Raw genomic sequence first — 23,021 nt, forward strand, 5'->3', positions numbered from 1 at the left:
GGGGCCCTCCCTTTATTCCTTACAGACATTCTCCTACTAAATCTCTTGCGTGCCTAATTCCACCACGGCCACTGCTCTCACAGGACCCAAACTAAGAGAGGCACTTTGAAGATCTTTTCAGCATTTGCTGTATGGTTGTTTTATTTAGGTTTTTTCTCCTTTGGTCAGTTTTGCTATTCATACTTCCCTAGACAGTTTTCTCTGTTCAATATTTTCTATTTTATGACCATAATTGTTCATGACATCACCTAATAGTTTTTAACTTGCTAGTGCCTGTGGTCATTGTATAGTGTGTATATGACCACATATATGTCATATATATGTATGTGTATATATATGTCATGTGTTTGTAAATATACATATACACATATATACATATTTGTCATACATTTGTATTTTCTTTTCTTCTTTTCTTGATTAGTCTCACCAGGGCTCTGTATGTTATTAGCATTTTCAAAGACCGAGTCATTGTTTATCAATGTTCCTGTTTCGACATTTTTACCTAGGCACTGGATAGGGGGTATCAAGCCAAGCAGCTCACCAGAACATACCTTAGGTCAATGCTGGAACAAGTCCCAAACATGCTTTCTTTTCTTTTTAAAATTACAATGTCCTTTAATGAAAACTGAGCAGGTCAACAAAGCCCCACTAGGACTGACTGGTCCCCTTCTCTGGTCATAATGAGCTTTGCAAAGAACTGGCTTCAGGTGGTTTGACAGCTGCCTCCAAGTGCTAAAGGGATTGTCATGTGAAAGGGAAAGAGGACACATTCCAAGCTACTGCAGGGGACAGAACCCAGCCTGGCAGTGGGATCTGCAGGGAGGCCAACTGCAGTTTAATGAAAGAGAATGGGCTCCTGTGGGAGGCAGAGGTTCCGTTTTCAGGAGGGGCTCGGGCAGAGGACAAGTCAGCCTTCCTCAGATGCCATGCACTCGATGAGGCAAAGCATGCAGAAAACTCTTTAGCAGCAGACAGACTCTAAGATGGTCCCAGTGACCCCGCCTCCTGGTCCTCTTCCCTCATGTAATCCCCTCCCCTTGAGTGTGGGTGGCCCCTATACCTTGCTTCTAACCAATATGACAGGGTGAAGGTAATGGGATGCCACTTCTGTGATCATTTGCATAAGATTCTGAGCAGCCCCTCTCTCCGTGCTGGCTTAGACGAAGGCAGCTGCCATATGGAGAAGCCCACATGGCATGCAGCTGGGGGCTGCCTCCAGCTAACAGCTGGCAGGAACTGTGGCCCAGGATCTGATGCCCTACAGGGAAGAGAATCTTGCCAGCAACCACACAAGCTTGGAAGCAGGCCCTTCCACAGTTGTCCTCAGATGAGACCTCAGCCCTGGCTGACACCTTGACTGCAGCCTTGTGAGATCCTGAGCGGAGGACCTAGTTAAGGGGTACCCAGATTCCTGGTCCTCAGAAACTGCGAGACAACAAATTGGTGTTTTAAGCTACTAAGTTTGTGGTAACATTGTTATGTGACAATAGATAACTAATCCATCTTTCCAACTCTATGATTCAGTAATCACCGGCACCAAAAAAAAAAAAAAAAAAAAAAAAAAGGCCTGCTGTATCAGTGCAAACCTACTGTCATGACCGTCCATACTAATATAGTGGTGTGCACTGCTGATATCAGACAGGAATAGCAGATTATGACAGTTCCTAGGCTGTTTCCACATCTACAGCATTCCGCATCTTGCAAAGAAATATGTAAATGGATATAACTCTGATCTCTTCAGATCTCCCTGAGCAGGTTTCTGTACCATATGGGTGACTCCATTCCATTAAATCATATATTTTTCTTTCCTTTCTTCCCTCAAAAACTCTCTAAAGAAGACACAGTCTCACATATTCTACTGTCTTTAAGAAAACCAGATGCTAACTCTTAAAAAAAACTTACCATACCCAGGAAGATCATCTCCTCTTCTCTCAGTTTTTCAGTTTTCTTACATTGATGGAAACGTCGCCAAACCTAAAAACAAATAAATGGTTACTTGTTTAATACACACAAATATAAAGAAAACATGGTTTGCAGTTTCTCCTATATAAACTGCACATCTCAAAATGCCAACTAATCCTAAGCTCTAGGTTGTCCATGCGTGTGTTGACAGAATATTTTTTCTTCTGTGATCACAGGCAAAAAAATTATCAAAAAGAATGAACCACAGAACTGACCTATAATTGTTATTAGTGAGATTCCTTTACCCTGGTTTCTTCCAGAGGAACTTCTAGGTAGGAGGAACGTGAGGCTAGATCTAAGGATGGCACTTCATGGTTTGAAACGAAAAATTTCCAAAGTAATGTGGGGAAATATAGTAACCTCCAAGAACTGTACAACTCAAGCTTTTAACTCAGATGCTAAAACTTTAAATATTCCCACAGAAACCCAAAAGAAATCAGTCTTTTATCCATCCTTCCCTACCACCTTCTCCTATTCCTATTCAGGGAAAATTAGGGACAAAGAGTCCTCATCTTCTGGCCTAATTTTATGTCCTTATACTTATTTTCTCTGAAACCTAATGCTAGTTTGTATCACATTGCCATCTACTGCATTTCCCTGTAAGTAACCCTAGCCTCTATTTGGAAAAAAAGAAAAATGGGGCACAAATCCATGGTGCTTATCTGATAAGGAAAGGAAACCTTATGGATTCCTTCCAGAAGGGACACTGATGTACTGGTTATTAGTGATGGCTGCTGCATGTTTCTGGAAGCTATTAAGGCCTGCTCCCCCTTCTGTAATTATGTATCTGTGTGTGAATGTATTCCAAAAATCCATTAAGGATTTATATCCTCACTGCATTTCAGCAACATTCATTTCAACAATTACCAATGGTCTTTAACAATATTTGAATAAAATGCCCTGAGTTTAATACCTATTTAGAGTAAAAATTTGAAAATATGACCAAGCTTAGGTAATGGTTTCCCCAGGGTAAGTTAATAAATCTTTCTGGAATGTAATCCAGTTCTATAAGGGTAGGATTCGGGGTTTGAGTTTTGAAGCTCAGCCCCAAAGTTGGGATGCATCTTTAGTGTATAAGACACCCTGTACCCCCAACTCCAGGAGCTCTAGGTTTGCACCTTCTGAATGCAGAGTGCAGCAGCCCAGGCATCTGTCACTTTCTTGCCAAGCGTCTTGGATTGCTTTGCTCTGTATTCTTGCAGATAGATTTGCTTCATGAATAACGCCCTTAGGCGACCTTGCCGTGCCCTCTCAGCAATCTGGATTAATTTAACAGCCTGGTCGAAAGGCATACTTTTTACAGGGAATTTCTGCAAACAACAGTTAAGAGAAACCAATGTTTGAACATGTTAACCACATCAATTGATCCCGGACACATCACACGCTTACTTCAAACACAATCTTGCTAAGAGTCCCCACGGTTGATGACAAGTGTGGGAACCACTGAACACTGTTCATTTTTCCAATGAATGATGTATATTTCGATAACATGCCATACTCATGCAGTGATCCCAAATTTAAGGACCTCATGACTTTCCTTTATCCTTCTGCACAAAATACTAATTAGCTCCACGATATTTTAGGTTGGCAGCAAATTCTACTAAAAATGCCAATGAAATTGATTCAGTAAAACTTGAAATTGCTAGCAATATTTCATTAACTTAAGAGGAGAAACATAGAAATGGAAAACATACCTCTAATATGAGCTTTTAAAATTTAAAATATACATGAAGTAAAATGCTGACCTTAAAATCAATTACAGAATGACCCAGTGAATACGACTGATAACAAAATCATTTTTGGGGCATTGAATTTTAGATATGAAAAGTCTTCCAGTGTCTATAAACTTGCACCTTAAAACATTCAAACATGATGAGTACTAGCAAAACAGAAAAATCAGGGCTGGTAAGTAAAATGTTTTGGGACATCTCATATGGTGTACGTGGAGACAAAGTTAAGCGAGGGGCTGTGCCATTTTTTGAGGAAAGAGGGACAAGAACAAAGGGCTCCGGGTGCATGCTGGGGCCTGTGCCGGCTCTGGGTGCAGGTGAGGCCTGTGTGGGCTTTGGGTACAGGTGAGGCCTGTGCGGGCTCCGGGTGCATGCTGGGGCCTGTGCGGGCTCCGGGTGCATGCTGGGGCCTGTGCGGGCTCCGGGTGCATGCTGGGGCCTGTGTGGGCTCCGGGTGCAGGTGAGGCCTGTGCGGGCTCCGGGTGCATGCTGGGGCCTGTGCGGGCTCCGGGTGCATGCTGGGGCCTGTGCGGGCTCCGGGTGCGTGCTGGGGCCTGTGCGGGCTCTGGGTGCGTGCTGGGGCCTGTGCGGGCTCTGGGTGCAGGTGAGGCCTGTGCGGGCTCCGGGTGCGTGCTGGGGCCTGTGCGGGCTCCGGGTGCGTGCTGGGGCCTGTGCGGGCTCTGGGTGCAGGTGGGGCCTGTGCGGGCTCTGGGTGCAGGTGGGGCCTGTGCGGGCTCCGGGTACATGCCGGGGCCTCTGTGGGCTCTGGGTGCATGCTGGGGCCTGTGTGAGCTTTGGGTGCAGGTGGGGCCTGTGTGGGCTCTGGGTGCAGGTGGGGCCTGTGTGGGCTCTGGGTGCATGCCGGGGCCTCTGTGGGCTCTGGGTGCTTGCTGGGGCCTGTGTGGGCTCCGGGTACAGGTGAGGCCTGTGTGGGCTCCGGGTACAGGTGAGGCCTGTGTGAGCTCCGAGTGCATGTTGGGGCCTGTGTGGGCTCTGGGTGCATGCCGGGGCTTCTGTGAGCTCTGGGTGCAGCTGAGGCCTGTGTGAACTCTGAGCAGGCTCATCAGGAGGCCCCAGTGCTGTTCCAGAGGCCCCACAGCAAGGGAAGAGGGGCTCATGTGGCCTGGCTCGGGGGATGTCCATGCATGGATGGAAGCAGAAGGGACAGATCACTGGAGTGAGAAAAGCACCAAAGAGGCCAGGCACAGTGGCTCACACCTGTAATCCCAGCACTTTGGGATGCCGAGGTGGGAGGATTACTTGAGTCCAGGAATTTAAGACCAGGCTAGGCAAAGGGGTGAGACCTCATCTCCACAAAAAAAATTTTTTTAATTAGTGGAGTGTGGTGGGACACTCCTGCAGTCCCAGCCACTTGGGAAGCTGGGGCGAGAGGATCACCTGAGCCCAGAAACTGGAGGCTGCAATGAGCTATGATCATGCCACTGCACTGTGTCTTGGGCAACAGAGTAAGATTCTGTCTCTAAAAAGAATTTAAAAATACATTTAAAAAGAAAAGCACCAAAGCATAGGTGAAGCCTGTTTCCAGGCCTCAGAGGGCAGCAATGGTTGCCACAGCAGGACTAGGTGAAGGTGCTGAGGCCTCATGAGTGGGGTGCTGTCACCAGGGCCACTGCTGCCAGGATGATCCCTCCTCTGTGTAACAAGGCCAGGGTCGGGGGCACAGGAAGGAGTGAGAAGGAGAGGAAAGGTACACATATATTGAGAACCTGTAGATGTCAGACGCTTTTTGTATGCATGCTCATCATATTCACAAGAGCAAACTCCAAGGCCGGTATTACTATGACCGCTTAAGACTGAAGAAAACTGAAGATCAAAGAAGTAAGGCAACTTATGTAAGGTCCCGTGGGTAAGAGAAGGAGCCAATTTGAACAGACTGACCCTCTTTCCACTAAGCCACCCACTACCCTTCAACATGGCACGAGGAATATGGTTGCTTATGAGGAAACTCTTTCACATAACAATCCCTCTGAGTTTTGTTTTCAGTAAGATCTCACTGCTTCAAATTTGCAGTGAGCACACATTTTCAATAATGCACTTGTCAAGTCAGAGTAGAATGAGTATCATTCTGGCATTAAATGAGATGATGAACTTAACATATGGTACCCAGCAAACATGAGTTAGTATTGTACTTCTTTCCTTGAGATTCTGGGCTGTCATTCTGAAAACAGTTGTGGCCATTATCAAATAATTCTAAGGGATTTTGAGTAGAGAACTCAACACGTCAAACACTTTTAAGCATTTAAGGAGGCCCACAGTGGATATTAATGTAGGAGATGGACAATAATTTTCATGCATCAGAATTCTTCTTGGGTTATATATTGTGTGTGTATATATATATATAATATTCTTCTTGGGGTATATATTGTATATAAGCAGCTTAAAGAAAGGGGTCTTGTGAGACATCAAAGGCCATGGGGAAGTAGCAACAGGGAAGTCCTTGTGGTTTTCTGAGCCCCTGGCACATGTGAAATGAGACTGGGGTGGAGATGAACTGCTTAACCCAATGGAGGTGATAGGAGCTGGCCAAAGCTGGATGCTGAAGGAACAAAGAAGCCTGACTGCTGTGACCGAGAACAAATGAAGAGGAACAGTGAGCAGAAAATGGCAAAGAGGAATTTTTAGGATTTCACTGTAGTGAGAGCATTGTAATCTCCCTTCTCCATTTTCCAACACAAAATCTTGAGTAATTCTGCAGTGCTCATCACTGCTTGGTGCAAAGGGATTCCTTTGGGGGGAACTAAATGCAGTGTGAGTGCTTTGCCCTGACTCATGCATGGACAGAAAGCACAGACACAGGAGCCCAGTGGTGAAAGGATGGCTAGTTGACCCCCAAGTAAGTTGGCTTTGGAATGGACTTCAAGGAATTCATAATGTAAAAGAAGGGCCAGTAGCTGGCAGCAGGGGCACAGGAAGGAGAGGTCATCTTGAGTTCAATGGCTGCTATGGTTTAAATGTGTCCCACAAAGTTCGTGTGCTAGGAACTTAGTCCCCAGTGCAATGGTGTTGGGATGTGGGACTTTTAAGAGGTGATAAGGTCATGAGGCCTCTCTCCTCAAAATGAATTAATACTGTTATCCAGGGAATAGCTTCCTGCTAAAAGGATAAGCTCACCCCCTCGCTTCCTGCTGTCTTACTATGTGATTCCTTCTGCCATGTTATGACACTGCAAGAAGACCCTTACCAGATGCAACTCCTCAGTACTGGACTTCCAAGCCTCCAGAACCAAAAGCAAAACAAACTTCTATTGTCTTTAAATTACCCAGTCTGTGGTATTCTGTTACACCAACACAAAATGGACTAGGCCAGTATGTCAGGAAAGGTTTCTTGAAGGATGGTGTTTCAAGCTAGGCTCTGCAGAATGGGGACCATTTTGATGAGCAGGTATGTAAGGGAGAAGAACAAGTCCTCTATCCAGCATGGAACGTGCCTATGGAAAATGAGAGACAGCACTGGGCTGACAAATACAGGGCATGCATTTCACCTGTCTTCTGAGGCAGACATATAGGGCAGTTTTTTCTCTTGCCATCCTCAGCATACACTTGGAATCTTCCTTAACACCATCACCCAGGCTGGCAATACCCAATGAGGGCTATTTGTAGAAAGACTGCAGGTGCTGGTTTACCCTGGGATCCTGGCCTGCAGCTGCAGCCTCAGCATAGTTAGTCACAGAGCCTCTTTCACCCTGGAGTGTCCCAGCTTGAATGGACAAGTGCTGCCTTACTGCTTAGGCCATGAAGGCCAGCCAGAGGGGTGAGGCAGTAAGTTAGTGAAATGTATAGGCAGACCTGCCAGAAGGTAGATAGGACAGTGCCCTGTGGAAAGGGTGGGAAGAAGACTCCCCACCAGTAGGGTGCATGGCGGATGATTACAAGAATCCAAGAGGTGGTCATGAGAGTCAGGACTAAGACATCTGTGGAAACAGGAAAAAGATGCAGCTGCAAAAATCCTGGGGACAAAAGAGGTATCGGGGCACAGAACTAAACGGATTTTGCTCCTTGCTTCCCAGGAGGGATCTTTATGGATTATTCTTCCCCCAATGACAGTGCATTCAAGATGATCTAAGTGTCACTCAATGTATTAGTCCGTTTTCACACTGCTGATAAAGACTTACCTGAGACTGGGCAATTTACAAAAGAAAGAGGTTTAATGGCCTCACAGTTCTATGTGGCTGGGAAGGCCTCATGATTATGGCAGAAGGTGAAAGGCACAGGTCATACGGTGGCAGACAAGAGAGTTTGTGCAGGGAAACTCTCCTTTATAAAACCATCAGCTCTTGCGAGATTTACTCACTATCATGAGAATGGCACAGGAAAGACACACCTCCCTGATTCAATTTCCTCCCACCAAGTTCCTCCCACAACACATGGGAATTGCAGGAGCTACAGTTCAAGACGAGATTTGGGTGGGGACACTGCCAAACCGTATCCACTCAGCCCGCAGTTATAAAAGGCCAATCAGCATTTTTAGAAAGTGTAGTAACTCTCAAGTTCCTAGTAAGTTATGTTAGCACTTAATTATTTTACATGAATAACATTTAGCTTCTAGCTTCACCTAGATGAATTTGAGATGAAACATTAGACTGAGTTGATAATCAACAGATACTGATACAAGCAGCAAAACATACATTTTGATCTCGATTTCTAAGCTCTTGAAAAATAATGATTATATATCACCAAAAGCATGTCCAAAAGTTATGCAACTTCTTATGCACTGTATAACAAGGAGGGAGGGATTATTCTCTCCTTAAACTGAAAATAACCTAAGTGTTGCTCACACAATTAGGAGCAGCAGAAAAAGGAAGTTACACAGATTATGGATTGTTTATTAAAATGATATACAAACCATTTCAGATGTATCTATTCCGCTGTCGGCTAATATCTGAGCAAGAATTTTCTCTCTTCCTTTTATTACTTCCAACTTCTCCTTCAAAAAATACTTGGGTATGGGAATATCTAATTGTTGCTAGAGAAGAGAAAGAACCAAAAAAGAGCATTTCTGTCACAATTCCAGGACTTGAACTTTATTTAAAATATACAGTAAGGATGTGCACATCAAAGACGCTTGCTTTACTTCCCACTTTCATTTAAGGAAAAAAATGAGGCCAGCAGAGTGAAGAGAATTCACTCGCTAAAGAGACACAAAGTCAAAAAGAAAATCAGAACCATGCCCCTTGCTTTAATCATTACAGAAAAGCATCAGGAGTTCATGTCAATTAGGCCTCAATTAACTAATGATTACTTAATGGATTTCTTTAAAGAAATACAATATTACCTCGTTTTACCTAAAATAATGGTTCAAATTGGAGTAGTAGAGTACTAAGCTGTAGAGATCTCTGAACTAAACCTAATAATTTATCATTAGCACCATCGACTATTTGTATGTAAATGGTCACATTTTTCTCTAATAATTTGGTTTTATTTTTACCAAAATTACCCCATTGCAAAAATTATTTACAAAAGTAGTTTGCTTTATTATGAAACTGGTTTTTATATAAAAAACTTCTATCCTTCATTTGTGCATGTTACCAAATATTTCAAACTAGCGGGGGGTCGGATGAAAATTTACCAGTCCAAATTGAGTGAAAAGGAGTACAGAAGTACTCTTTAAGGATAAGGGTATGCCCTTGGCCAATCCCACTGAGAAACACTATCCTAGAATTTCTGTCAGACCTGCTTGGCTGTTTTGACAGGGAAGCAAAAGTCTTTGTCTTCAGAACTGGCTACCTTATTTTTTTTCCAGTTCCAGGTGTGACTTCCCATAACCTCCCTCCAGCCCAGAGAATTTTGGATAGGCCTTCCCCTAAATAAACGTTTAAGCCTAAGAGGGTATCATTTTTAGGACTTGGTGGGACAGTATCCCCATGGCTTCTGGGAGGTGACAATGTCTTTTGAACACGAAACCTTTCTGAGGCTCATGGAGGGCTGGGGATGACTGGAGAGTGAACTAGCAGAGTCCAGTGGGTAGGTGTGGCCTGAGGAGAGAGGGCAGTCGGAGAAGAATGATGACATTTTGATTTAATGTGATTTGTATTTATTAATAAGCTCATTCAAGTGTGGTACTTTTATAACTTTGAAGACAAACCCTCATTGTCTTATAGCTCCATCTGGTCCATTTGGTACCACAAAATTATAGTTAGCCGGCCACACATGGTGGCTCATGCCTGTAATCCCAGCACTTGGGGAGGCTGAAGCAGGTGGATCACCTGAGGTCAGGAGTTCGAGACCAGCCTGGTCAACATGGTGAAACCCCGTCTCTACTAAAAATACAAAAATTAGCTGGGTGTGGTGGCACGCACCTGTAATCCCAGCTACTTGGGAGGCTGAGGCAGGAGAATTGCTTGAACCCAGGAGGCAGAGGTTGCAGTGAGCTGAGCTCACACCATTGCACTCCAGCCTGGGCAACAGCAGCAAAACTCCATCTAAAAAAATATTATACTTAGGATTTTGAGGATGAGAAAACAGAGTCACTGAGAATGGAAGAGAAGCAAAGAAAGATATTAGTTGCTCCATCTTTGTCCATGATGCGTTTCATGTCCATCCCTGAAACCTTGAGGCTTCTCATTCCCTATGGAGTGGAATCTAGGAAACTTCCGATGGTAGAGAAAGGTTCTTTCCCACATATATTTCTCTCTATGAGGTGGGCCCATTAGGAAAGTTTCCCCGCGTGGCAGGTTACAAACAGTCTTCGGACTAAGGGGCAGTTTAAGGAAGGATTTGGGGAACTCATGGAACCAAGGGCAGGAACCCAGCTGGGTGTTTGTCAGTCCTGGGGATGTGGCCAAGAATGAAGGTGCCTTCAGCCTATCCCAACCATGTGGGATTCAGTGACAGCACATGGTTCAGTCACTATTTCCACGACTGCGAGGAAACACTGTTGGCCACCCCCCGCACGAAGGCCTCCTGGATGCCATCTGCTCGTCTGTCACTCCTCTTGGTGCTTGGTGGCCCCGTCCCCACAGCAACAGTGGCATGGCCTTTAGGAAGATGATGTCCCTGGAGCAGAGGGGCTGGCTGATGCGGCAGGAAAGGCAAGGCCGTGGAGGGGCTGCCACACACAGCCTCAAATGTACTATTCCTCAACAACAGGGGCATGACTTCCTGTTCTTGAAATTCAACTAATAAATGTAATATTACTTCATTGGTTAAATTTAGGAATATGTATTACTTCATTAGTTAAATTTAGGAATGTATATTACTTCATTAATTAAATTTAGGAATATGATTTAATAACTATTTGTTTCACAGTTATCCTAAATTGTTCATATTGTCACTTTAGTGAGTAAAGTGCACCAGATGAAATCTGGTGATCGGCCCATGCTCTTATAGATGAATGCAATAAGCATAAAACTTTTGGAATAATCGTCAACATCTTCATTCATTTCAGTTATTCTCATTATTCCATTCTGATAAAATAATAATGTGAGGAAAGCCTATCTCAGAAAGAAAGATACCTTTATAAAAGCCCAAATATTTTCAAGGAGAAGAAACATGAAACACTCATGTAGAAAATTTAAGACTTTCTCCTTTTGATTTTACTTCAAGGAAATGTTCCTTTCAAAATGAAGGTGAGCTCCCAGGACCATGACACTGAGGGGAGGTGGCCAGTGGCCCCGGCAGCCCAGCCAGCCTGAGTCAGAAGAGAGGCCCTGTGCCCGGCAGGAACGTCAGAGGGCGGCAGGGGCCGAATGCTTGCAGGAGGGGGCTGTGGTTGCCAGGTGCCAGCAGGGAGGGCTCCAGAGAGAGAGGGAAGGAGGGGAAGAGAGGCAGAGGGAAGGAGGGAGAGCAAGCACATGAGCTCTCCTTTGACGTCTCCACTGCCATGTAAGCCATACATTCCCCTGGGTCACCACTGTCCCAAAGTAAGGAGGAGATGCATCCACCTGGCAATAGGGAACCTGTGACCAACAGGCTACAGAGAGATCCCCATGGAAACAGAGGAGCGGGTGGTGCTACTGGATGCTGGGAGGGTCTGTGCTTCAAGGGTGCTGATGAAAGGGCTGGCCCACTGCATTCCAACAGCCTTGTGCAGACACCACGGTGTCAGGTAAGACCACAGCCACTGCAGTGCCTAACACAGCCAAGAAGTGTGCAGATGCATCTGCACCAGAAACAAAGGGAACCCAATCCTTGTCCACGACAGCATGGTGTAATTGAAGGGAAATGTTTAGATTTTCCACACACCAACTAGTAAACATGGATAGGAAGTCTGTAGGGTACTGGGTACAGGGCTACATATCTTAGTTATAACAAAAAGCAACTAATAAGAAAACAACAGAGTGCTTACGGGAGCCAGCTTTAGATCCTGCAGGATATCATCGAAATAATGGAACTCTGTGAGTTCCAGCTCCACCATCTCATTCTTCAGCTCCAGGATGCGGCCCATCACCCCGTCCAGGACTTTCCTGATCAGTATTCGTTTCTGGGGATGGACGATCTGGTCGTAGACATTCTCCAGGTTTCTAAATATCTGCATATACTTTATGTAGAAGGTGGCCAGCGTTTGAAAGATGAAAACCTGATTTCTTTGTGGTTCAACCATCTTCTGAGGTTCTTTATCGAGTAAAGCACCGAGGGCTTCTTGGGTCTGATGCCACATCTTATTATACTTTCTGGGGGAAGATAAGGAATTTAGATGACACAGTAAATAAAAATCACTTGGTAAAACATAAACATCGGGCTTTTGGTATAGCAAAATATAACACAGAATCAAGTGTGAGCTAAGAATATTGTTATGTAGTAGAAAGGCTTGTTAGACAATTTATATCCTGTTCTGACGTCCTTGTGATTTCTGAATATGTACCAACACTATTATCATCAAATAAATAGTTTTAAAAGCATTTTGTCTAAATGATATGAAGTTTTCCTCACTTCACCCATAACACCACTATTATTATACACATTTAAAAGAGGACAGAATTGATATCCAGAATAGTTAACTAATTTGTCCACATACACAGCTGGTGAAGTATACATTGGAACAACCACTTTGGAAAGTAATGCAGCATTTTCTTACGAAGTTGAATGTGTGCATATCCTATGAATGAATAACTATACCCTAGAGAAACTTGTAAATATGCATCAAGAATGATCACTTGCATTTTTTAAATAATAGTAAAAACTTGGAGATAACACAAATGTCCACCAATAAGACAGTGGATAAATACATTGTAGTAAATTCACCAATGGACTATCACACAGCAGTGAAAAATGAATGAAGTACAGCAAAAGGCAACCACTAAGAATCTTAGAACCATAATGTACAGTGTAAGAAATGAGGTGTAGGCCGGGTGTGGTGGCTCATGCCTGTAATCCCAGCACTCTGGGAGGTCGAGGTGGGTGGATCATGAGGTCAGGAGATTGAGACCATACTGGCCACCCCGTCTCTACTACAATACAAAAAAATATTAGCCAGGCGTAGTGGCGCCCGCCTGTAGTCCCAGTTACTCGGGAGGCTGAGGCAGGGGAATCACTTGAACCTGGGAGGTGGAGTTTGCAGTGAGCCGAAATCGTGCTGCTGCACTCCAGCCTGGTGAAAGAGCGAGACTCTGTCTTAAGAAAAAAAAAAAAAAAAGAGAGAGAGAAGCGAGGTGCAGTGCAGACTGTGGCCCGGGAGGCTGAGCTCTATGGAATGCACCAGCTGGGCTCTCCGCCCTCATTCCAGTGAGTTGAGTTAGTGGATTGAACAGAGAGAAAGCCAGAGAGCAGACGAGTATGACCCTCTTGTCCACACCCTGGCGAGGCAACAAAGGCTGGGTGTGCCCTTCCACCAAAGCCTTAGGGTGGTGGTGGCTCTGTTGTGGCTGGCTGGCCCCAGAATACTGCCCCATCCCTTACCAGTTTCCCTAGACTATGTCCACCTCTTTGTTACTGGTCTCTTTATTAGGCCCTCATGAGTGTCCCCACTTTTCCTGCCAGGGCCAATACATTCATGGTAGAGATTCCCACCTTCCCTTACCAAACTTCAGGTGATTTTTTGATTCTGCTTTTATGTTCAAGAACCAGGACTGAAAAGTGAACTGGAAAGTCAGTGTGTCTGGGAAGGAGCTTCACTGTAGAAAGTGGGTGTGGAGAGCCCTGATGACTGATGAAGGAGAAACCCAAAAATGTCAGTATCTCTCTGTAAGGTCTTTCCCTATGCTAACGGAGGTGGGGCGGGGGGGCAGCCCTAATCCCCTGAAGGAGAAGCAAGTCGATCAAGGGGGCTCACCTCTTCTTTACTGTCAGCCAAGCCACTCATTCCCACGCTTACCTGTGCCTGGCGTCCTGAGTCCAGGTTGGCTGCATGTGCCAACTTCTGCCTGGTTAGCTAGTGGCTTGGCCACCTGCTCTCTGGGGTGTACAAGTGATTGGCAGCCTAAATGTGGCCTATACAGATCTGCAAGCAGTCCTCCAATTTCAGCCCTATCCCAGAAGAACCATGTCCCCGTCAGTCTTCCCAGGGAAACAGCTGGCTTTTGATCACCCCAGCCCCATTCACTGGCTTTCAGGTCCCACATTCTTTGTCCTTCCTCCATTCCCTCTCATCCATGCCTGCTCTCCCTTTCCCACATTTTCTTTTTTCTTTTGAGAGAGAGTCTCAATCTGTCACCCAGCCCTGAGTGCAGTGGCACAATCTTGGCTTACTGCAACCTCTGCCTCCCAGGTTCAAGCAATTCTCCTGCCTCAGCCTCCTGAATAGCTGGGACTACAGGCCTGTGCCACCACATCAGGCTAATTTTTGTATTTTTAGTAGAGATGGGGTTTCACCACACTGGCCAGGCTGGTCTCGAACTCCTGACCTCAAGTGACCCACCTGCCCTGGCCTCCCAAAGTGTTGGGATTACAGACGTGAGCCACTGTGCCTGGCCTCCTGCACTTTCTTGGTATCTCTTGTCAAATGTTTTCTTTGTCCTTGTGAGTTTATAGCTTTAAAATCCTTTATTGCTATTTTGGAGGCAATTCAGGAGGAAGAGGAGATAAGTACCCATGGTTAGTCACCCTGTTTGACTGGGAATCTCTCTTTTACATTCCCAAGGTCATTATTAAGCATCCCTTCCAGGTCCCTCTGCCCCAGGCTCACCGTCTGCCATTTCTCAAACAAGCTCCATTCTTCCCTAAACACTAAGCATCATTTATTGAAGCACTGATTATATGTGCTTTTTTCACCTTTCTGGCCAAAAAGTAAAAGTGTATCTTGATGTCTGCAAGATTTTTGGGTTCAGATGATGATGATGATGATGATGATGATGGCGACGGTAATAGCTTATATTTATATACTGTGAGTCACTGCCCTAAGTGGTTTCCATGTAATAACTCATGTAATCCTCACAACAACCCTATGAGGTAGGCATAACTATTAGCCCAGTTTACATATGAGAAAACTGAGGCAAAGAGAAGTTACTGCCCAAAGTCACACAGTTGGAAATGCAGGATATACATGTAGGCAGTCCGGCTCCAGAGTTCACCCTCTAAACCACTTGACTTCATCGCTTCCCATTTGTCAGGGAGAAAGTAGATGAGGAAGGAGGGGTCCCGTGACACAGAGGTAATTACATCACAAGCAAACAGACTGAGCAAAAAAACCAAAACTCTTCCCCCCAACACCCCACTGAGTCAGGACACTGAATTCTGCCGTTAGAATCCCATCCCCAGCATGTTTGAATGCCAGATTTCTCAAAACTCAGCAATATTTAAAATATTGCTGGTGAAAGGGCACTCTTCCAGACCAGCTTATTATAAGAAGAAGGTTATTATCAGAAAATTAGAATTCCACTTGGCACAGTGTATTAGTCCATTCTCTCACTGCTATACAGAAATACCTGAGACTGGGTAATTTATTTATTTAGAGATGGAGTTTCGTTCTTGTTGCCCAGGCTGGAGTGCAATGGCGTGATCTCAGCTCATTGCAACCTTCACCTCTCAGGCTCAAGTGATTCTCCTGCCTTAGCCTCCCGAGTAGCTGGGCAGGCATGCACCACCACGCCCAGCTAATTTTGTATTTTTAATAGAGACGGGGTTTCTCCATGTTGGTCAGGCTGGTCTCGAACTCCCGACCTCAGGTGATCTGCCCACCTCGGCCTCCCAAAGTGCTGGGATTACAAGTGTGAGCCACCACACCCGGCGAGACTGGGTAATTTATAAAGAAAAGAGGTTTAATTGGCTCACAGTTCCATAGGCTGTCCAGGAAGCATGGCAGCATCTGTGTCTGGGGTGGCCTCGGGGAGCTTTTCCTCATGGTGGAGGCAAAATGGGAGCAGGCATCTCACATGGCAGGGGCAGGAGCAAGAGGAAGGCGGGGAGGTGCCACACACTTTTAAACAAGCAGTTCTCCTGATAACTCACTATCACGAGAATGGCACAAAACGGGAAATCCACCCCCATGATCCAATCACCTCCCACCAGACCCCGCCTCCAGCATTGGGGATGACAATTTGACAGGAGAGTTGGGTGGGGACACAAATCCAAACCATATCACACAGAACACACATTGACTCCTGGCAGAATTGGTGACTAATAAACAAGTACATTGACCAGGAACAACAACAACCATCGCTCAAAACAACAACAACAAAAGCGAAACCTCATGCCAGTTCAAAGCTCCTGAGACCCTCTGACATTCTGCTTGCCCCACCTCAAACAGACAAGCAGGAGGGGCTGGAAGAAGCAAAGATGACAGATGATCAAGGGAACGGTTTGGCTGTGGATAACGATCAAGACCCGCAGCTCGGCACGGTGTGAGTTTTCCAAGTCCAGACTTCCAGGACCCGAGAAGGGACAGTAAACCCAAGGCACTCACAGGCCTGAGTGAAGACACGGGCTGAACATACTAACAGGTGTGACAACTGTTGGCATAAAACATAGAGCAATGCTCAAGTTGTTTTGTGGACTTAATAGGGTTTGGAACCCAAACCTGCCAGGACAACATTCAAGAGGAAAATTACAGGCTAATTTTGTTTAGAACTCAGATCTGAAATTCCACTTAAAAAATAGACTGCAGCTCCAGATCAAAAGAATTGTTGCCTCTAACTCAGGAGGGGTGATTGCGGGAGTGCTTTTCAGTTCAGCACAGAGGAAAGCATAACTCCAGACAGCAACGGACCAGTAAAAACCCCAGCTTGTTTCACAGATACCAAGAAGATGCTCAGTAAATTGTAACTTGCAACACAAGCCTGATTAAAAATGCCATCCCCACACACCAGGAAAAAAAGAATGACAACTTCTTCAAAGTGCCAAAAAACAGTGACCCAATGGACCTTCAGTGGAGAAACGCTAGAAAGATGCCCTCAAAATTAGCAGTAAAAAAGGACAAGGGAGATACGTAAGTAATATAAACCATTTTTTTTTAAACACCATTGCTTATAAATGGCATGATTGCAAAATCCAAGGAAATCAGTAACAAAAATACATCAACTAGTACAGCAAAGGATGGGCGTGGTGACTCACAGCTGTAATGCCAGCACTGGGTGGCTGAGGTGGGCGGATCACTTGAGGTCAGGAGTTCTAGACCAGCCTGGCCAACATGATGAAAACCCATCTCTACTAAAAATACAAAAAGTAGCCGGGCATGGTGGCAGGCACCTGTAATCCCAGCTACTTGGGAGACAGGAGAATTGTTTGAACCTGGAGGCAGAGTTTGCAGTAAGCCGAGATCTCACCACTGCACTCAAGCAAAAAAAAAAAAAAAAAAAAAATGACAGCAAAATTGCAATACTTTAATGCAGAGAAAAAAAATGAAAGAAGAAACCCATTCACAGCACCAACAAAGAACATTAAATATTTAAGAATTCACATGGTGGGAGCCACATGAAATCTAGCTAAAGGAAATTCTAGAATGCTGGGTACAGATCAGCACAAGCAGAAGGCACTATCTGCCCCGTCCAAAGAGGCAAACCCTGTCTCTACCAAAAACACAAAAATTAGCCAGGTATGGTGGCGTGCACCTGTAATCCCAGCTACTCGGGATGCTGAGACAGGAGACTCACTTGAACCCGGGAGGTGGAGGTGCAGTGAGCCAAGACCACACCACTGCACTCCAGCCTGGGCAACAGTGCGAGACTCCATCTCAAAAAAAGAAAAGAAAGGCTATAAAGACAGAAGACTCTTGAGACATGCATACAGATTTAATATGGCCAAGAATTCAGTAACAATAGACTAAAGACTATAAATAAGTCTAGTAATAATTTTTAAATAAGGGAGTGGAACAGGCAGTAAAAGTTAAAAGGCATCTTACACTTCCAACATTGGCCACACCAACAAGCATTAAGTTTGTACAATACCCTAAAGAGGCTGCCTCCGTGAAGTTCAGGTGGGGTGACCTGAACCCCACAAAGATGCAAAGTCAACAATAGCAAGAGATCTTAGGTTGAAAAGGCGCCTGCTTCCACCAGGGGAAACCACGGTCGACCTGATGGGGCAGAGCACAGCCAGACTTTCTGGATATCTGGACCTGCTGTGGGCTCCCACCCAGAGGAGCCCAGTCACTCCAGGTCAGAGAAGCAGGACTTTTCCAGGGCCTCACAGAGCTGACCCGTAACTGGAATTTTTGACCGAAGACAGTCCTGGTGGCTTCAGCCTTCTGGGTCCTGCCATTTCTTTCTTCCCCATCTGCGGTCTGTCTGGGGATCCCTGTCTGGAGAGACCAGGCAAAGATTCCTGGCTGACAGGAAAATGTTTGGCAGCTTTGAAAGCACATGGATCCCTGCCTCATTACCTGTTTTCCTCAGTGCTGAGACATGGCGTCATCTCTTTCCGCCAGACCCTCTTCCCTGGAAACTGCTTCTGGCTTCCTGCTCCCCAGCTGTCCCGATGCCTCCCCATGGGACCACACCCCCTCACGCGTCGGACCGCCAGGGACCTGGACACCATGCCTTGGCCATGCCATCCTGGGAAGCCCCCACTTTGCGCTCAGTCCATCTGGCCTTGCCCCCCACCTCCTCGCCCTGCAGCCTCAGCCTCCTTCTGCCTGAGCCCAGCCATGATGGTCAAATGAGACAAGAGAGGTGGCAAGATGATTTTTCATAAGAGCATTGATGAGATAATTCACACAGCATAGAATTCACTCTTTTCAAGTGTACAATTCAGTGGTTTTTAGCATAGAGTTGTGCAACCACTACCATTATCTAACTCCAGAATGTTTTCATCACTGGGAAAGAAACCCACACCCGTGAAGCAGTCACTCCCCATTCCCCATTCCTCCCCGCCCTTGGCAACCACTAACCTAATTTCCAGTTCTATTTGCCTATTCTGTACATTTCACAGAAGTGGAATCACACAAGAGGGGGCTTCAGTGCCGAGCTCCTTTCTCTCGGTGCGGTGTCCTCAAAGTTCATCCACACTGTCGCCTACTTCGTACTTCATTTCTTTTCATTGCCAAGTTTCCTTTGTACAGATACACTACATTTTGTTTATCCATTTGTCAGCCCATGGACACCTGAGTCGTTTCCACCTTTTTTGCTGCTCTGAATAATGCTGCTAGAAGCATTCCTGCATGAGTTTCTGCGTGGACATACGTCTTTATTTTCCCCGGATATGGCAAGGTGGTTTTCAAAGGTAAAAGTGCTCTACATTTAAAATAGAAACCAGTGTCCTGAGCAGCTCATCCCTGGAGGTCACTCAACCTCTTCGTGCTTACGCCTCCTCCACTGGCAAACCTGGATGATGAGACCAACTCTGGACACCTCCAGGGACTACTGTGGGATAGTGATAGGGTGTGGCTGTGTCCCCACCCAAATCTCATCTTAAATTGTAGTTCCCATAATCCCCACGTGTTGTAAGAGGGACCCAGTGGGAGGTAATTGAATTACGGGGACAGCTACCTCCATGCTGTTCTCATGATAGTGAGTTCTCATAAGATCTGATGGTTTTATCAGGTGCTTTCCCCCCTGCTTTGCTCTGCACTTCTCCTTGCTGCTGCCATGTGAAGAAGGGCGTGTTTGACTTCACCTTCCATCATGACTGTAAGTTTCCTAAGGACTTCGCAGTCCTGCAGAACTGCTAGTCAATTAAACCTCTTTCCTCTGTTCCAGTGTGAGAACGGACTAATACAGGTGGAATAACAGGTGTGAAAGTGTTCCGGGAATTTTAAATGCACCTTGCAAACAGAAGGTAGTATTTTATCCATAAGACTACTTAACAGTGTTTTTTTTTTTTAATTTTTTTATTTTTTGAGATGGAGTCTCGCTCTGTTGCCCAGGTTGGAGTGCAGTGGCGCGATCTCAGCTCACTGCAAGCTCCGCCTCCTGGGTTCACGCCATTCTCCTGCCTCAGCCTCCCGAGTAGCTGGGACTACAGGCGCCCGCCGCCTCGCCCAGTTAGTTTTTTGTATTTTTTAGTAGAGATGGGGTTTCACCGTGTTAGCCAGGATGGTCTCGATCTCCTGACCTCGTGATCCGCCCGTCTCGGCCTCCCAAAGTGCTGGGATTACAGGCTTGAGCCACTGCGCCCGGCCTACTTAACAGTTTTTAAAAGTATATGATTGGTTTCAGAGTTGAGCATATGACTTAGAGATATGACAGACTTTGAAGTCAGGAGGATCATGGATGGAGAAGACTGAATATAACAGTTAAAAAGACCAGATTGTTAATTCTACAGCTTGGCAGTTTTCCTATAATGCAGTGGGTCGGGGAGGGAAACACTTGCATATTCAGACATACTATGCACATACTATGGAAAATCAAAATATCGCAAAATGGGAATTCTTTCCGAGTAATTTTGCACATGATAAAACCTTCTGAATCTTCCAATCTTAACTAGTTTGCTATCTTCTTACCTGAGTACTCCCCCTGTCTTCTTGCTCTATGGAAGGCCTGGCTCTGCTTGGAAGCCCTCTCAGTAGAGGCTCCTGTTCCCCCACCGAGCCCTCTGTCTCTGGCTGTGCAGCTGGGTCAAGGGGATCCCTTCTTTTCACTGCACCTCCAGATTTCTGCCTTCCCTCCTCCCAATACTCACTGGCTTTGAATCCTACTTCACCTGATGCTGTCACCACTGCCCCTCAGTCACCATCATCTTGCATCTACCATGGTCATTCCAGGCCACCTCCAGGGCACCTACCCACTGAATAGCATCTTGACATTGCCTTCCCACCTGTTTCATTGCTAAGTGCCAAGTTCCTCTACCTAAGGCCAGTACCCCCTGGATCCCATGTCCTCTCACTACCAACGATGTCACCCACTTCTCCCTCCTCCTCCTATATCATTCTGGGCCATTCCCTTCCACACACAAACATTCTATCGTTTTCTGTCTTGCAGCCATGTCCTCTGCCCTAGCTGCCAACACATTTCCTTTCCTTTGCAGCAAAACTCCTTTAAAGAGTTAGCTATGTTCACTGTCTACAGTTTCTCTCCCTCCTACATTCACTTGAGTAAGTCTTTCTATCCCATCACACCACTGAATCAGCCCCTGTCAAGGTCACTGCTGAACTCCACACTGCCATATCAACAGCCAAGTCTCAGTTCTACCCCAACTTGTCTCAGGAGCACTTGATGGAGGAGAAAGAAGTTACTTCTCCTGGAAACACTATTACTTCTTTCACTTGCTTCTTCCTCATGGATCATGTCTTTGATTCCTTTGCTGGGTCTCCTCTTCTCCCTGCCTTACTGTGGATGACCCGAGGCTCAGTCCTTACACCTCTTCTTTATTAATATTCATTCTATGTTTCACAAAGACCATCACAGGCTGACAGCGAGCAAGTTTATATTTCAGACGTGGGTCTTGCTCCTGAACCCAAGATCTGAATATTTGAACTGGCTATTTCATCTCCACGTCATGTCCAATGGGCACTTCCAACTCAATAGGTCTTAAACAGAACTCTTGATCTTCCCCACTCCCAAACCCTGGCAAGCCTTTAACCTCTCTGCTCTTACTTCCTTGCCTAGAAAAATAGGGAGTGTAATAGCAACAGTGCAGGCTGGAGCTACAGTGCCTGGCTTGGCACTGTTTACTTGCTGTGTGAGCTACTTCATCTCTTCATACCCAAGTTCCCTCATTTGTAAAATGGAAATAACAATACCAACAGCCCGTACATTACAGGGTTGCTGTGAAGCAGTTAGAACAGTGTCCACGGGGTCAGCCCTGTACTACCTGTTTGAAATTCTTCTTACGAAGACCAGATGAGGTAACTTTGTGCAAGTGCTGTGTAAACGGCACAGTGCTAGGCACACACTCCTTTCAGTATCACTGCCACTCGAGTTGGTGAAAAGCAAACGACAATAACGCTTTTCCAAGATCTTTCTAGACTCAAATTTCTGGACCTGGGTGTTTTCACAAAGCAACGTATTTACTACTGTGAAAGATTAACAGAAAAAAAAGCAGACAAAATGGCTTCTCAGCAATAGCCCCTAAGGGCATGGCGGGTATAGGGAAGACCGGGAGCTCATCCCCATGGGGTGGTGGGATGCGTGGGGGAGGGGGAGATCTACGCGTATGATCTTCCTTGCTCACAAGAAGCAGATACTCTATCCCAAGGCATATTTGAATTTCCTAAAAGGAAAAAAAGTGGGAGAGAGGAGGGAAGTTGAGAGGCGAGGGGAGGAGAGAAGAAAAGAAAAAAGAAAATAAGAGAAGTAGAAAGCAAGCCACCTTCTGGCTTGGTGAAGCCCACCCCATGGCTGTGGCTGGGAGCCCATCACTTACGTGTTCGACATTGCTGGCTACTTTCCCTCTTTTCCTCGCCCTCCAGGAAGCTCTTCCGTTGCTCTCTGAAGGACGGTGGCAGCAGGGGTCAGGGCACTACCAGGAGCTACAGAGGACTGGGAGGGGTCTTCTGGAGGGAGAAACCAGGACTGCGATAATCTCTCGCTTCGGGCAGGAAAAGGAGAGGCCGGGTTTGCGCCGCAGGCACGGAGCGCGCAGGCGCAGAGAGGGTGCTTCGCTCCTTCCCTTAGGGACCCAGAGACTCGCGAACCTCACTTCGGCCACTCAGGTGGGCACGACGCGGCCCTAGCAACGGGAACGCCGCGCCTGCGCATTGCCTTCCGCCTGGCCCCTGCGCGCTCCGCGCCTGCGCCACCGCCTCCCGTTCTTGCCGGAACCGCGCGGGAGGCGTGGGTGGGCGCAGCGGAGGTAGCCTGTCGGAGTTCCAGCGCTCAGTCGCGGGGCCTGGCCGCCTGGCGAGCCTGCTCCGGGCCCCAGTCCCTGGCCCGTGGTCCTCCAGGCCGTCTTCCCGCTTTCCTGCTGGCCCCATTTTCATCCACCGTCAGCTCTGCGGCCTTGGGCAAGGCCCTTAATGATGGTGGTCTTTAGTCTTTCCATCTGTAAAGTGGATATAACAGTCGTTTGTTCAGAACTTTACTGGGCACCTATTCTGGGCCAAGTGCAAACTTAGATTCTGGGG

The 23,021-nt window shown here is 46.2% G+C and overlaps 1 protein-coding gene across 5 annotated transcripts in view; it reads right to left on the reverse strand.

The window, feature by feature from the left end:
- The window catches only part of DRC11 (dynein regulatory complex subunit 11), a 168,349-nt gene extending 145,717 nt beyond the window's left edge, over positions 1 to 22,632 (reverse strand). For 4 of the 5 annotated variants that reach the window (XM_038001337.2, XM_038001335.2, XM_038001334.2 and 1 more), the window contains exons 1-5: positions 22,322 to 22,632; positions 11,997 to 12,321; positions 8,556 to 8,675; positions 3,081 to 3,272; positions 1,903 to 1,974 (exon numbers count right to left, since the gene is read on the reverse strand). In XM_038001337.2, the coding sequence (XP_037857265.1) occupies positions 1,903 to 1,974; positions 3,081 to 3,272; positions 8,556 to 8,675; positions 11,997 to 12,321; positions 22,322 to 22,332 (720 nt within the window). In that variant the 5' untranslated portion in view covers positions 22,333 to 22,632. The remainder of the gene's footprint in view (positions 1 to 1,902; positions 1,975 to 3,080; positions 3,273 to 8,555; positions 8,676 to 11,996; positions 12,322 to 22,321) is intronic. The other variant, XM_038001338.2, reaches the window with a different exon arrangement.
- Positions 22,633 to 23,021: the final 389 nt, after the last annotated feature.

Source organism: Chlorocebus sabaeus, chromosome 10 (assembly GCF_047675955.1).
Source record: "Chlorocebus sabaeus isolate Y175 chromosome 10, mChlSab1.0.hap1, whole genome shotgun sequence".
NCBI classification, from domain to species: Eukaryota; Metazoa; Chordata; class Mammalia; order Primates; family Cercopithecidae; genus Chlorocebus; species Chlorocebus sabaeus.